We start from the raw sequence: 15,543 nt of genomic DNA on the forward strand, positions 1-15,543 counted from the left end.
TTTTTTTTTTTTTAAACCGGTTGAAATAAAAGGTAAAATGGGATTTGTGCTAGTTTGAGAAACAGACAAAAGAATACATTCAAAAATTTATTCAATAGAGATGGGGTTTCACCATGTTGGCCAGGCTGGTTTTGAACTCCTGACCTCAAGCCATCTGCCCACCTCAGCCTCCCAAAGTGCTGGGATTACAGGCAAGAGCCACCGTGTCTGGCCAAAATACTGCTAATTCTATTCAGACATATGCATGGCAAAGAAAACCTGGAAAGAGGAACAACCAAAGTTTTCTCTGTGAGGGAATGAATTATGAAGGATTTTCACCTTCTATGTCAGATTTTATATTTCTAAGTTTCAATTTTATAATGAGCAAGTATTTCTTGCTCATTATAAAATGAGCAAGAAAAACAGGGGAAAAGGAAGAAAATGTTAAAACAAACAAACAAAAACCTCTGTTAATGTTAGAGTCTGTCAGTACCCCAGGATTGGATCAGCCATGAGCTCTGATGGCCTGGGAGAGATCCCTACTCATGCAGTGCCATCCCAGCTCCCCACCTGGGCCCAAATCACAAATTGAGCTGACTCAGCACATGTCATGAGGTTGCCATTAAACAGCAGCAAGCGAAGGCACTTCAATTTCCAGTGTCAGTTACAAGGTTGGGTGATATGTTTTTCCTAAAAACGCAAATGAAATTGCCTTGGAATTTGTGGTTAAGGCCTACCAATGGCAGCTCTGAGAGCTGACAGCCTCTCCAGCAGAATTCTAAAGCACAGCTCAGAAATCAAGCTCTGCTGAGTTGGGGAATGGTTTCTTTCTAATGAAACCCAGAGGATAGGGGCAGGGGAATAGTCACTGGCAATCTGAGAAGAATAAGCTGATCGTAAAATGAAAGGGGAACAAGGAAGTAAGAAAAACTGGCTGCAAAGTAGGACAGACAGACACAGAAGTGTCTACTGGTGAAGTTACTGATACATTTACTGTAAAACTTTCCAAACGACTCATGCCACAGGCTAGATTTGTTTGTAAATCTGCCATAGCAGGTGAAATGACAGCCATCCTGTCCTCATGACTGGAACATTCTCTTCCCAGTGTCTTGACCAATATGAAAGGTTCCTCTGATCTCAGGCAGGGCTGGGGCTTCTCAGGTGGGAGTGTTTTGCCATTCCCCTCCTAACAGAACCCCAATTTTGTTTTTTCTGCCTTTTCCTGGTCATTCCCTGGTCATTCAGGGAGCTAGGCCCATTCCCAGCCAATATGATCCTTGACCCAACTCTAGCCAATGAGATGCAAAGAGGACACCGAAGAGGGTGATTCTATGGAGGTTTTGGTTCATCTTTAAAGGACACAGGACAGAAATATCTCTTACTGCCTGTAGACTCTGTCAAGGGTGATCAGGATGCTAGGATCCTGGCAGCCATCTCTGGAACATGATGAAACCAGTTTAAAAAGACAAGCCAAAGTGCTGAGGAGGGCAGAGAAGTTAAGAACCATTCAGGTCCTGACAATATCACTGAATAGATGACAGCCAACCCTGGAACTCCCCCTCCTCCAGATGGCTTGCCATAAAAGGTAAGTGCCCTTATTGTTAGGCCACTCTGGTCAGCGTGTTCTATCACTTGTAGTCAAAACCATCCCAACACATACAAGACAGAACAGAAGGGGCCTGCTCCATCGACACCTTCTCTAATAATCTGACTTCCAAGCTTAACTGCACACCATGATTACTGAGGTAAGAGATGTCCCTACAGCCCTGTGGCAGCAACTGATTTTGCTGTGCAGACCTAGGCTATCCTTCTGCCAGTGCTTAGACTTTGCTTTAGAGGACTTCCCTCCCACTCCATGTACTTGGAAGTAAAGGGCAGAGGGAAGACTTTCAATGTAAATCCTGGTGTTCCATCTGGACCACTGCCACCAACCAGGTGCTCACATGACCCAGACAGAATGAATCTGTGTCCTTCTGAACTGATGCAGAAATGTTCAAAGTTTAAAGCATTGGATGGGCACAGTGGCTCACACATGTAATCCTGGCGCTTTGGGTGGCTGAACTGGGTAGATCACTTGAGCCTAGGAGTTCAAGACCAAAACCTGGGCAACAGCAAGACCTTGTCTCTAGAAAAAATTTAAAAACTAGCTGAGTGTGGTGGTGTGCACCTGTAGTTGTAGCTACTCAGGAGGCTGAAATGGGAAGATCATTTGAGCCCAGAAATTCAAGGCTGCAGTGAAGTAAGAAGGTGCCACTGTACTCTAGCCTGGGTGACAAAGAGAGACCCCTGTCTCAACAATCAAATAAAAAAACAGGCCAGGTATGGGGCTCACACCTGTAATCCCAGCACTTTGGAAGGCCATAGTGGGTGGATCACCTGATGCCAGGAGTTCAAGACCAGCCTGGACAACATGGTAAAACCCTGTCTCTACTAAAAATACAAAAGTTAGTGGGGCGTGGTTGCGCACACCTGTGGTCCCAGCTACGCCAGAGGCTGAGGCAGGAGAACTGCTTGGGAGTTGGAGGTGCAGTGAGCCGAGATTGTACCACTGAATTCCAGCCTGGGCAACAGACTCCACCTCAAAAAAAAAAATCAGTAAACAAACCAAAAAAACCAAAGTTAAAAGCCCTGTGCCTGCTGGGACTACAAACTGAGATAAACTGAAGCTAGGAATGATGGTGCTCATCTCCCCAATGGTGGCACGTGGGGAGAGTCTACGGAACAAGATCAACATACAGAGAGTCACAGCTATCACCATAGCCCAGAGGACCCCATTGAACATATACATCAAGCCATACCTGAAACCTTGTTGTCCCAGTCACTTGAGGCAATAAAGTCTGTTTTTTGTTTGTTTTTTATTTAAGACAGGGTCTTGCTTTGTTGTCCATAGTGGAGTGCAGTTGTGCGATCGTGGCTCACTGCAGCCTCGATCTCCCTGGCTCAAGTAATCCTCTTACCTCAGCCTCCCGAATAGCTGGGACTACAGATGCATGTCACCATGCTTGGCTAATTTTTTTTTTTTTTTTTAAAGACAGGGTCTCACTGTGTTGGCCAGGATGGTCTCGATCTCCTGACCTCGTGATCCACCCGCCTTGGCCTCCCAAATTGCTGGGATTATAGGCATGAGCCACCGTGCACGGCCCTGCTTGGCTAATTTTTCAATATTTTTACTCTACCCCTGTGGGGTTTCACCATGTTGCCCAGGCTGGTCTCAAACTCCTGAGCTCAAGCAATCTGCCTTCCTCACTGCCTCAGCTTCCGAAAGTATTGGGATTATAGGTGTGAGCCACCATGCCTGGCCCTGTTATTGTTTAAGGTAGTTTGAGTTGGGTTTCTGCCGTTTTTTTTTTTTTCCTTTTTTTTTTTTTTAAAGAGACAGGGTCTTGATCTATCAGCCAGGCTGACTGTAGCAGCATGATCACAGCTAACTGCAGCCTTGACCTCCTGGACTCAAATGATCTTCCCAACTCAGCCTCCCAAGTAGCTGGGATCACAAGTGCATACTACCACACCCAGCTAATTTTTTTTTTTTTTTTTTTTTTGAGATGGAGTCTCACTCTGATGCCCACGTTGAAGGGCAGGGGTGTAACCCTTTGCCTCCCGGGTTCAAATAATTCTCTATTCTCATGCCTTAGCCTCCCAAATAGCTGGGATTACAGGTGTATGCCACCATACCCAGCTAATTTTTTGTATTTTTAATAGAGATGGGGTTTCATCATGTTGGCCAGGCTGATCTTGAACTTCTAACCTCAAGTGATCTGCCTGTCTAGGCCTCTCAAACTGCTGGGATTACAGTTATCAGCCACTGTGCCCCACCTATTTTCTTATAACTGGAAGAATCCTAACTAAAATCACCCTAATCTAACCATATCTAGCCACATCTAGAAGACTTCACTGCCTCTGGGTGCTCCTCATTATCAGATCTCTCTCATTTCGACTTCCTTTTCTCTCCAGCTCAGCTTCCACCTCTGCGCAAACCTACCAGAGGGTAGCTGTCCACCAGCAGGTCAGGGCTGTTATAGAAGTCATCTGAGTCATGCTTCAGAGCAGGCCTCCAAGGCTGCCTCATATAGCTCCATGGCTGGGTGTGGGCCTCTCCATCCCCGCCCCACACGCACCACAGCCTCATCATTCTCCTTTCATTTGCCTCCCACTGCCTTGATGCTATTTCCAAGGCTGGGTTGTAGGACTGTGGATGTTACTTAGATCTGGAAAAGCAGGTTTAAACAGTCCACTTACTTAATTATACTGCTCAGCATGTTCTCACACGCAAATGGATGGATGGAACGCTCCCCATAAACTCACTAAGTTTAAGGTGGACAGCACAAGTGAGGCAAGACCATCAAACAGAATTATGCTATATACATAGGCAGATATATCTGTGTACACATCAAATATAAATGACACATATTCTGTACAGTATGTATACGGGTAACTCTTGTAGCATGTAACCACACAGGGTAGAGTAATGCCTACAAGTCACAAAGGAGGTGCTCTGCAGCAGCAGCTGAGGCTCTGCTCTGAGAAAGCCTGAGAGGCCTACACCCAATCTTAAAAATATTTACAATAAGGGGCAATTACTCACACTATAAAAAGATTCTTGGCCGGGTACAGTGGCTTACACCTGTAATCCCAGCACTTTGGGAGGCCGAGGTGGCAGATCACAGGTCAAGAGACTGAGACCATCCTGGCCAACATGGTGAAACCCTGTCACTACTAAAAATACAAAAATTAGCTGGGTATGGTGGCATGCGCCTATAGTCCCAGCTACTCAGGAGGCTGACGCAGGAGAATCATTTGAACCCAGGAGGCGCAGGTTGCAGTGAGATGAGATTGTACCGCTGCACTCCAGGCTGGCAAGAGAGCAAGACTCCGTCTCAAAAAAAAAGGAAAAAAAAAAAAAAGATTCTTCACCTTATTAAGAGACTTACTACAAGGTCCCACTAAACTGAATGAGCTGTAATGGACTTAGAATAGGGTTTGATTTGCATAAGACTTCACAGGCAACTATGTAAATTAACTACAAAAAAACAAGGAGCCACATCTGAACTTAATGTTTTTGGCTATATAATACAATGTACAAAATAAGGCAATTTTATTCGTATTAATATCACCGATTTTCTGTGTAAGACAATGCCTCCAAATGTCATCACATCAGCTGAGGCCACACATCTGATTCAGGGACAAGCAAGACATTTCCTAATGGTTTTGCTGTTAAATAGGGTCATTACTGTCATTGAAAAAAGGAAGACCAAGGTACCTACCTTCTTGATCCATATAAAGTTTTAAAAGACTGAATAATGATAATGATAATGGAGTTTTTCACCATGCTGGCCAGGCTGATCTTGAACTCCTAACCTCAGTGATCTGCCTGTCTAGGCCTCCCAAAGTGCTGGGATTACAGGTATGAGTCACTGTAAAATTTATATAGTATTTACTGCATACTAGGCATGAAGTGTTTCACAGGTATTAACTCACTTCATCTTCTCAATAACTTCATGTGGTAACTATTATCCCTGCTTCATAGCTGAGTAAATGGGCATACGTGTTGCCCAAGGAGGCAGTAACTGACAGAACCAATATGAATGCAAGCTGTCTGGGTCAGGAGACCATGCTCTTAAACCACCACACCATGCTGCTGTCTTGATCTGGCAGTCACAGGCAGATGGAGAACAGTTCAGGCAAGAGAAGCGGAGATGGGAGCCTACTTAGGCTATTAGCAATGAGTTTAGGCACACAGTGCTAAGGACCTAACTAAGCAGTGAAATCAAACAAAAGAAAAAAAAAGAGTGGTATTGTTGGAAGTCAGGAGAGGGTAAGAGTATTGACTAAAAGGAGACATCAGAGACGTTTCTGGAGAACTGGTTTGTTTCACAGTTTAGGTGCTAGTTACATGGGTATATATAGTTTGTGAAAACTCATCAAGCTGTACAGTTATGTGTACTTCTTTTTGTTTCATTTTGGACGAAGTTTCACTCTTGCTGCCCAGGCTGGTGTGCAATGGCGTGATCTCAGCTCACTGCAACCTCCGCCTCCTGGGTTCAAATGATTCTCCTGCCTCAGTCTCCTGAGTAGCTGGCATTACAGGTACCCACCACTACCGCACCCAGCTAATTTTTATATGTTTAGTAGAGACAGGGTTTCACCATGTTGGCCAGGCTGGTCTCAAACTCCTGACCTCAGGTGATCCAGCTGCCCTGGCCTCCCAAAGTGCTGGGATTACAAGCAGGAGCTATCACACCTGGACTGTTCCTTTTTTTTCTTTTTTCCTTTTGATGAAGTTTTACTCTTGTTGCCCAGGCTGGTGTGCAGTGGCACGATCTCGGCTCACTGCAACCTCTGCCTTCCAGTTTCAAGCGATTCTCCTGCCTCAGCCTCCTGAGTAGCTGGGATTACAGGCACCCATCACCACACCCAGCTAATTTTTATATTTTTAACGGAGACAAGGTTTCACCATGTTAGCCAGGCTGATCTCTAACTCCTGACCTCGTAATCCGCCCACCTCGGCCTCCCAAAGTGCTAGGATTATGGGTGTGAACCACCAGGCCCGGCCTTTTTTTTGTTTTCTTTTTCTTTTGAGACAGGGTCTCACTCCGTCATCCAGGCTGGAGTGATTATTACTCACTGCTGCCTGTACCTTCCAGGCTTATGCACAATCCTCCCGCCTCAGCCTCCTGAGTAGCTGGGACCACAAGCATGCATCACCACAACGGCTAAGTTTTAATTTTTTTTACAGAGACACAGTCTCCTTATGTTGCCTAGGCTAGTCTTGAACTCCTAGGCTTAAGCCAACCTCCCACCTTGGCCTCCTAAAGTGCTGGATTACAGGCATAAACCATTGTGTCTGGCCAAGAGCTGCCATTCAGAGCTACACTGTCTGGGTTCAAATTTGCCTTTATACCCACTAGAGGTGTGATCTTGAATATGCGGCTCAACCTGTCTGTGTTGTCTTGCTTTCTGCAACTGAAAAGCTGGCATTTCACAGTGCCTAATTCATAGGCTTGTCCACATATTCCATGATCACTTGAACTGGCATGCAGAGCACAAGTCCAAATGTTAGTCTTATTCTCATCATCATTTAGGCTCATAGCCATGGTCTCCTATCTTGAATCAGTTACCATTTACTTTTCTTTATAATTTTCCCATTATTTAAATAACTTATTATTATTACCTGTCATATTCTAAAAAAAATTTAAAGTAGATTTGTTTTACCTGTCTTTTTTTTTTTGTCATTAGTTATCATTAGTTTATTATTAAAAGAGAGATATGGAAATTATTTATATGATGAAAGATTTTAGAACTTCAGTGGAATGGGCAGCTTCACGTTGATGCCATTTCAAGAGTGATTTATCTCAGTCTAAGTACTTTCCAAGAATGTCACCATCTCTCAATAGGAAATAATTCTTGTCATCTAGAACTATTTTGGTGCCTCCATATTCTGGGAGAAGAACTTTATCTCCAACTTTCACGCTAACTGGTTGAATCTTTCCACCCTTTCCTTTAGAACTTGATCCAACAGCGACTACTGTTGTTTGCAATACTTTTCCTTGAGATTTTTCTGGAAGCATAATGCCTCCTTTGGTTATAGTTTCAGCAGCACTTCTTTCAACCAATACTCAGTCAAAGAGTGGAAGAAACTTTCTAAAGGCTTGTCCTGCCATGACTCCCTCCACCTCAGACTCGTACTCTGCTCTGGCGCACTGCCACAAGGTGAGGCCTGCAGTCGGGCCCTCGCGACATGTGAAAAGCTTACCTGTTATTTAAATAGTACAATCATGTTACAGAAAATCTGGAAAATAGAAAGTCAAGTATTACACTTTTAAGAGTGTAGTCACCCTTTCTCATGCTGATGTGCCTAAAGTGATCTGCTGACACAAGCTACAGCAGGCACATTATAACCACCATAAGCGGGGCCATCAGGTACAGAAAGGGCCTGCAGAGCACATACTAGTAAACGTACACTCAACAAACAGCCACAACTTTTATTTTATTTTGAAAATTTCCAATCCTATAAAAAATTAAAAGAACGATGCAATGAATACCTAAATGCCATTCACCTAGCTTCAGAAGTTGTTACATTTCACCACATTTGCTTTATCTTCACTTCACACACAGATGTTTTATTTTTTGACAACTAAATCAATTGAATCGTTTGACAATTAAGTTAAAGACATCAGGTCATTTTATCCATTAATACTTTAGCCTTTATCTCCTAGCAACAGGGACATTATCCTGTATAACCATAATACCATAATCACATCCAGGGAATTGCACAGTAGTACAGTACTATTAAGTAATACACAGTATTTTTCCAATTGTCCTTAAAAACTCATATTTTTCCTTGTCCTTAAAAATGACCTTAAAGCTCATATTTTTTCAATTGTTCTTAAGAAATGACCTTTTTTTTTTTTTCCAATTCAGGATCTAATCAAGGATCAACAGTGCATTTAAACTGCTATGTTTCCTTAAATGTAGAATAGCCCCTGCCCCTTGTCTTTTTATGTCTTTCATAGCATTGGAGTGTATGTGTGTGTGTGTGTGTTTCTTTTTTCTTTTTTAGGTAGGGTCTCACTGTGTTGCCCAGCTTGAAATGTGGTGGCATAATCAGGGCTCACTGCAGCCTCAACCTCCTAGGATCAAGTGGTCTTCCTACCTCAGCCTCCCAAGTAGCTGGGACTATAGGCATGCCACCCTGCCTGGCTTATCTTTAATTTACGGGGTCCTGCTTCATTGCCCAGACTGGTCTCAAACTCCTGAACTCATGAGAGCCTCCTGGTTCAGCCTCTCAAAGTGCTGGGATTATAGCATTGACATTTTTCAAGAATATAGGCATTTGTCTTGTAAAGTGCCTTGCAATCTGGATTTGTCTGTTTATAATTTGATTCAGGTTAAACATTTTTGGGAAAATGCTATATAGCTGATATCACATACCTTATATTGCAACACATAAGAAGGTACATAATAATAATTTGTTCCATTATTAATGTTATGTTTCACAACTATTGTGAACTATTATTTATATATATATATATAATTTTGAGATGGCGTCTCACTCTGTCGCCCAGGCTGGAGTGCAGCAGTGCAATCTTGGTTCACAGCAACCTCCACCTCCCAGGCTAATTTTTTTTTTTTTTTTTTTTTAATAAAAGACAGGGGTTTCACCATGTTGGTCAGGCTGGTCTTGAACTCCCGACCTCAGGTGATTGGCCCACCTTGGCCTCCAAAGTGCTTGGATTACAGGTGTGAGCCACTATACCCGGACTGTTTTTTGTGTTGTTTTTTTTTTCAGGCTAATTTTTGTATTTTCAGTAGAGATGGGGTTTCACCATGTTGGCCAGGCTGGTCTTGAACTTTCTCCTCAGCTGATCTGCCTGCCTCGGCCTCCCAAAGTGCTGGGATTACAGGTGTGAGCCACTGTGCCTGGCCTGCCCTAGTCTTGCTTCTGGCTACCTCAACTGGAGTCCTGCAGGAAGGTTTGGAAATCAGCAAGCTCCTCTTGGGGGTCGATGGGCAGCCAGATTTAGGAAATCCTGCTTAGAGAAGACCCACTGTAGCCTCCATGAGGGTACCATCCCACAGGGCACACAATGGTAGGTGGTAGTTATGGATCTGCCCCATGTGCCAACAACTGACTCCCACAAGTGTGAAATGCGGGCAGAGGGGTTCAACCTAGACAGGTCTATTGTACCCCAAATGTATAACCTACTCAAGGTTTAAAAAAAGAAGTCACTGTAACTAGAGAAGCTACCAGATCTATGGTTCTCTAAATTTAGTCTCTACCAGAAGCACCAAGGAACACTACTCCCAAAGATTCTGAGTTAGACATCTGCAATGGGGGCCTAGGAATATGTGTTTGCAACAAGCTCTCCAGGTAGTTGAGGCAGGTGGTAGAAGGACCATGCTTTGAGAGACCCAGGCTTGCTCTGCACTTTATCCATGATAGTCCAAGAGCAAAAGAGTTGGGGGAAAGTATCTTGGCCTTCATTTGAAGTCTACTTACAAAACCAAAGAAACAAAATCTGAGGTCAGATGGGAAACGCTTCTGAGCAATTAGCCACACAGAAACATATCATATCAGATGATATGAAAGAAATCCTCCATGAAACACAAGGGCGCAGGGTGGCAGAACATAACACAGAACTTGCTGCTGGAGGGCAGAGGGGAGTACCCCTCTCTGCCATGGCCCAACTGGCTTTCCACCCAGGAAACACCAGGGAAAACAAGCCACCCTCATGGCAGAATTGGGCCCACTCCCAGGAAAGGCCACTCCACAGACATGAAAATATACCTGCTAGTATTCAAAGTCGACCAAACTCATAGCAAAAGGACCAGCACAGCAGCCAGCCCTGGGCTCCTACCTGACTGGAACACATATCGCGCCAAGCCCTGCATTAACTCTGCAGGCCATGTTGGTGGGGCAGACTCCCCAGTTTCTCTCTTCAGACGGAAGGTCAACTCAAAGCCAAAACCACTAGGTCCATCTGTTCCTGTAAACCTGAAAGACATAAAAAGCAAATGTTTTAAGCTCTGTTACCTTAGGAAAAACACTGTCTTGAAAGTCTAAAGTTCTCCCCCTTTTTATAGTGACCTCAGTATCCACACCCTCCATTCAGAGGAGTATCCCAGGATGTACGCCTTGTTGGGAGGGAATATCAAAAGCCCATAAGGAACCAGAACTCTTGCCTTGTCCTCCTGCCAGCTCTGGGTATATGGATGTGACCTTGGCCTGGCCAAATTCTACTGCTGGCACTCTGAATTAGAGTTCCAAATTTTGTGGCTCTGGAATATTCCTTTCTGGATGATTGAGGCAACACTGCTGAAAGTCTCCCTTGTTCATGCTCCATATTCCTTCAAGCTGTTAATAGGCATCTACTTTGTTTGCTAAGGAAACATGTCCTATGAGCCACAAGGCTATATGCTCTGTGATATGGTTTGGCTCTGCATTCCCACCCAAATCTCAACTCGAATTGTAATCCCCATAGTTCCCACGTGCCAAGGGAGGAACCAGGTGGGAGATGACTGGATCATGGGGGCGATTTCCCCCATGCTGTTCTTGTATAATGAGTGAGTTCTCACAAGATCTGATAGGTGTATAAAGCAGTTTTCCCTGCTCTTGCCCACTCTCTTTTGCCTGCCGCCCTCTTCCCCTTCCATCATGATTGTAAGTTTCCTGAGGCCTCTCCAGCCATGTGGAACTGTGAGTCAATTAAACCTATTTTCTTTATAAATTACCCAATCTCAGGTATGTCTTTATAGCAGTGTGAGAACGGACTAATAGACTCTGTGAGGATGAGACCCTTTCTCTACTCCCACCTCCACTTTGCCCCATAAGGGTACAACCTTGGGTGGCACTGGCTGACCTCCAAACTCAGCATTTGTGGACAGGTCCCAAGGCAGATTCCAAATACTGGGTGGACCATATTCTTCCTGAAACTCAGCACCCAACACATACTCCTCAATTACCACATGCTCTTCCTGAAACCTGGCACTCCACATGCACTCTTCAATTGCTGGAACCCTAGAGAAGCATGGGTTTCCCTCCCTTCCCATCCCTCAGTGACCCAGAATGATAAGGATGACTGCTTCTGTGGCCACAACTCATTAAAGTGACAATGAGAGAAGGCAGGAGTCCCTGCCTCCTTGTTTGCAGGAAACACTCAGGAGCCCCAAGTCTCAGGGAAGTCCTTGAAAGGGACTTCATCAGAGAGGGCAATGATGTGGATTGGAGAGCAGGGCCCGGATGGCACAGTGCCACACCTCAGGTAAGGGAAGCATCCAGGGAGAGCTACACAACGCTTGCCAGCATGGGAAGGTTAAAATTAAAATACATTCATGATATAATTTTCAGTAATTATAACTTGTACGAACATGAGCCACAATGATTATACACATGTAAACTCATCAGCATACAAATACAAACCATAAACTAAGATGACAGCCAACCAAGCTCCTGGAAAAGGTGATCATAGGTGAGAATTCGCAAGGGCTAATGATGCAGTCAATGCCCAACCCTGGAATTCCACATGGCATCTTTCCTTATCATCATCATCACCCCTGAGAGGCAAGGCCAGGAGATGGGATAGAAAGAGATTCCCAAGTCTCAGAAGCCTAGTTTTCTGTGCCTGGGTGAACCCAGCCCTCTTGCACTTTGCAGGGAAAGATCAACCCTGAGAAGCTAAGTTCTCTAATGGATTAAAAAGGAATCATCAGAAGTTATCATGATCAAGCCCTATGTATGTATGTATATATGTATGTATCTATAGCTATCTATCTATCTATCATCTATCTATTTTTTTTGAGACAGGGTCTCACTCTGTTACTCAGGCTGGAGTGCAGTGTGTGATCTTCAGCTCACTGCAGCTGTGAACTCCTGGGCTCAAGTGATCCTCTTGTCTCAGCCTCCCAATTTTTTTTTTTTAAAGTAGAGGTAAGGTCTCCCTATGTTGCCCAGACTGGCTTCAAATTCCTGGGCTCAAGCAATCCTCTGGCCTTGGCCTCTCAAAGTATTGGGATTACAGATATGAGCCACCGTGCCCAGCCTATTTATTTTTGAGACAACATCTTGCTCTATACAGTGGTGTGAACATGGCTCACTGTAGCCTCGACCTCCCGGGCTCAAGCAATCCTCCCACCTCAGCCTCCTGAGTAGCTGGAACCACAGGTGTGCACCACCATGCCCAGCTAATTTTTAAAAATTTTGTACAGACAGGATCTCAACACATTGTCTAGGCTAGTCTTGAATTCCCAGGCTCATGTCTTGGCCTCCCAAAGTGCTAGGAACACAGGCATGAGCCACAGCACCTGGCCCAATTATATTTAAAGCAAGTATCCACAGTTTGCATTTTCTCCAGGTATATGTAGCAATAGGGGAAACAGAATCCATTTTGAGGGCACAAACGTGGAATTTTGGAGACCAGGCCAGCAGATGCTTAGACAACACAATGTAAGCTACTTTATTTCCTTGCTGAATTACCCTGTTTGGGGTCAATTCAGTGCAGGGAGGCTAAGGGAACAGCTACCAAACTCTAAGTTGGAAGAGCTACCTCTCTGGAGCTGCAGGTTTGGGAGGGGTGTGAAAGCCTGGGGTAATGCCAAGATTGACTAGAGTTAAAACTCTGCAAAGGAAGATGGGTCATTAGAGCAAAGAGAAGATTTTAAGCAGCCAACAATTAGAGGCAGCTTTGTTAAATGTATTAAACCATTACTCCAAGGCTTTCATCTTGGGCCAAGAAAAATACATGATTTCTAACCATAAAAACTTGAGAAACAGGCTAAAAGAAATTTGTCCCTCTTCAGCTGTACAACGAGGAGAACCCTCAAATCAGAGAGAGAAAAATCACTGGATCAGATGCATCCACATAGCACCACCTCACTAAGGAGGGGCTGTGTGCACACGCAACTAGAGCCGTGCATGTGTGCACACGCACATGTCCACCATCTGCCTCCACACAGGGTGCTTTCTGGGCCACCTCTGTGGTGGGCAGGCCAGCCCTCACTTGGCTGGGTGGGAGGAACAGGCCTGGCCAGATGGTCTCCACCTGCATTTGATTACCACCCACAGCCTGGCTGGACACAACCTCTAAACTCTGAAACATGTATTTGGAATGGTCCAGCCTCGGGATAAACACACGACCTGAAGCCTGTCAGAAGTTCTCTTTTTCAAAGCAGGCTGCCCAAGCAATCGCCAAGTGACAAGGTCATTCCATCTTTAAAGTCTCCTGGAGGGGCTTGGCTTGCTCTGGACTTCCTCATGTGAGGGCTTCTCTAGCCAAAGTGGTTTTGTCTGAACAGAATGAAGCCCCTCCTAGGGAGCAGCTGTCTCTCACATCTTCCAAGAAAGCAAAGCATGAGAGGAAACTGGCATGTGCTGCAGGAGGTGGGATCTGGGTCAGAGCAAAGCATTTTTCTAACACAGAAGTCTACTAAAATACTGGCTGGTAGTAAATGGGGCCAGTGGAATTTCTTCCTACAGAAATTAAAAAAAATAATAAATGAAACATTCTCCCCAGTCTGGTAGAGTGAGGAAGGGGTCCTAACTGTCTTATTCCAAAAGGATGAATGAGATAGACTCTAAAGACCGTTTCCGGATCAAGAACCCTGGATCCTGTTCACAGGGTGTCTGCGGGAAGGCTGGCTTTGTCCCAGCAGTTTGGCAAGTCTGCCTGATGGCTGTGGCAGCCTCAAGAGTAACATCAAACCTGCAGACAAAAACACACACCTTGAATCCTAGACATATAGTAGTCTGACCATCAGAACTCACCCAGAGGGCTCCCCCAAAGTACCTCACTAAGAAGGCATCAATCAGCATCCAAGAGCCCAAAATGACCACTGAGTCTAGGCAGGAGATGAAGAGAAACTGAGGAGAGATTTCTACAGGAAACGCAGCTGGGGTGCAGAAAGAGCTGACCCAAACGTCAGCCATCTCATGCTCAACACCATTATTTATTTATTTATCTATGAGACGGAGTCTCACTCTGTCACTTGGCTCGCTGCAGCCTCTGCCTTCTGGGTTCAATCAATTCTCCTGCCTCAGCCTCCTGAGTAGCTGGGATTACAGCTGTGCACCACCACACCCAGCTAATTTTTATATTTTTAGTAAGAGACAGGGTTTCATTATGTTGCCCAAGCTGGTCTCAAACTTCTGACCTCAGGTGATCTGCCCGCCTCTACCTCCCAAAGTGCTGGGATTACAGGTGTGAGCCACTGCACCCAGCCCATTATTTATTATTATAAGGAAATGCAAACCAAAACCACAGTAAGCTACCGCCGCTCCACACCCTCTAGCATAACTAAGAGACAGATAATAAGTATGAGAGAGGATCTGGAGAAACAGGGATATTCACACATCATTGGGGGGGAATATAAAATGATGGAGCTACGTTGGAAAAACAGTTTGGCAGTTCCTAAAAAAGTTAAACAGAGTCACCATATGACCCAGCAGTTCCACTCCTAGGTATATGCCCAAGAGAACTGAAAACCTGGCTGGGCGTGGTGGCTCATACCTGTAATCTCAGCACTTCGAGGGGTGGTGAGGTGGATGGTCCACTTGAGCTGAGGAGTTTGAGACCAACCTAGGCAACATGGCCAAACCCTGTCTCTATTTAAAAACAATACAAAAATTAGCCAGGCGTGGTGGCTCACACCTGCAGTCCCAGCTACTCAGGTGGGGGTGCGGAGGCAGCGGGAAAATCACCTGAGCCCAGGGATGTCAAGGCAGCAGTGAGCCTTGGATGGTGCCACTCCAGCCTGGGCAACAGAGTAAGGCTCTGTCTGAAAAAAAAAAGAAGAAAAGAAAAAAGAAAACCTGTTCACATAAAAACATATATACCAATGTTCATAGTAGCATTATTCACAGTAGCTAAAAAATAGAAACAATCCAATGCCCATCAATTGAGGAATGGATAAAATGCAGTATATCTGTACAATGGAATATTACTTGGCGATAAAAAGGAATGAAGTATGGGTACACTATAACATGGATGACCTTGAAAACATCATGCTAAATGAAAGAAGCCAGATACAAAAGACCACCTATTGTATGATTCTATTTTTATGAAATGTCCA

At 44.7% G+C, this 15,543-nt stretch overlaps 1 protein-coding gene and 1 pseudogene across 2 annotated transcripts in view; both read right to left on the reverse strand.

The window, feature by feature from the left end:
- The window catches only part of SUFU (SUFU negative regulator of hedgehog signaling), a 123,754-nt gene that overhangs the window by 66,210 nt on the left and 42,001 nt on the right, over nucleotides 1-15,543 (reverse strand). For both annotated transcript variants that reach the window (XM_017531099.2, XM_017531098.2), the window contains exon 3: nucleotides 10,338-10,474. In XM_017531099.2, the coding sequence (XP_017386588.1) occupies nucleotides 10,338-10,474 (137 nt within the window). The remainder of the gene's footprint in view (nucleotides 1-10,337; nucleotides 10,475-15,543) is intronic.
- LOC108306260 lies at nucleotides 6,703-8,539 on the reverse strand (annotated as a pseudogene).

The sequence above is a fragment of the Cebus imitator genome, unplaced genomic scaffold (genome assembly GCF_001604975.1).
Source record: "Cebus imitator isolate Cc_AM_T3 unplaced genomic scaffold, Cebus_imitator-1.0 Scaffold71, whole genome shotgun sequence".
In the NCBI taxonomy this organism is placed as follows: Eukaryota; Metazoa; Chordata; class Mammalia; order Primates; family Cebidae; genus Cebus; species Cebus imitator.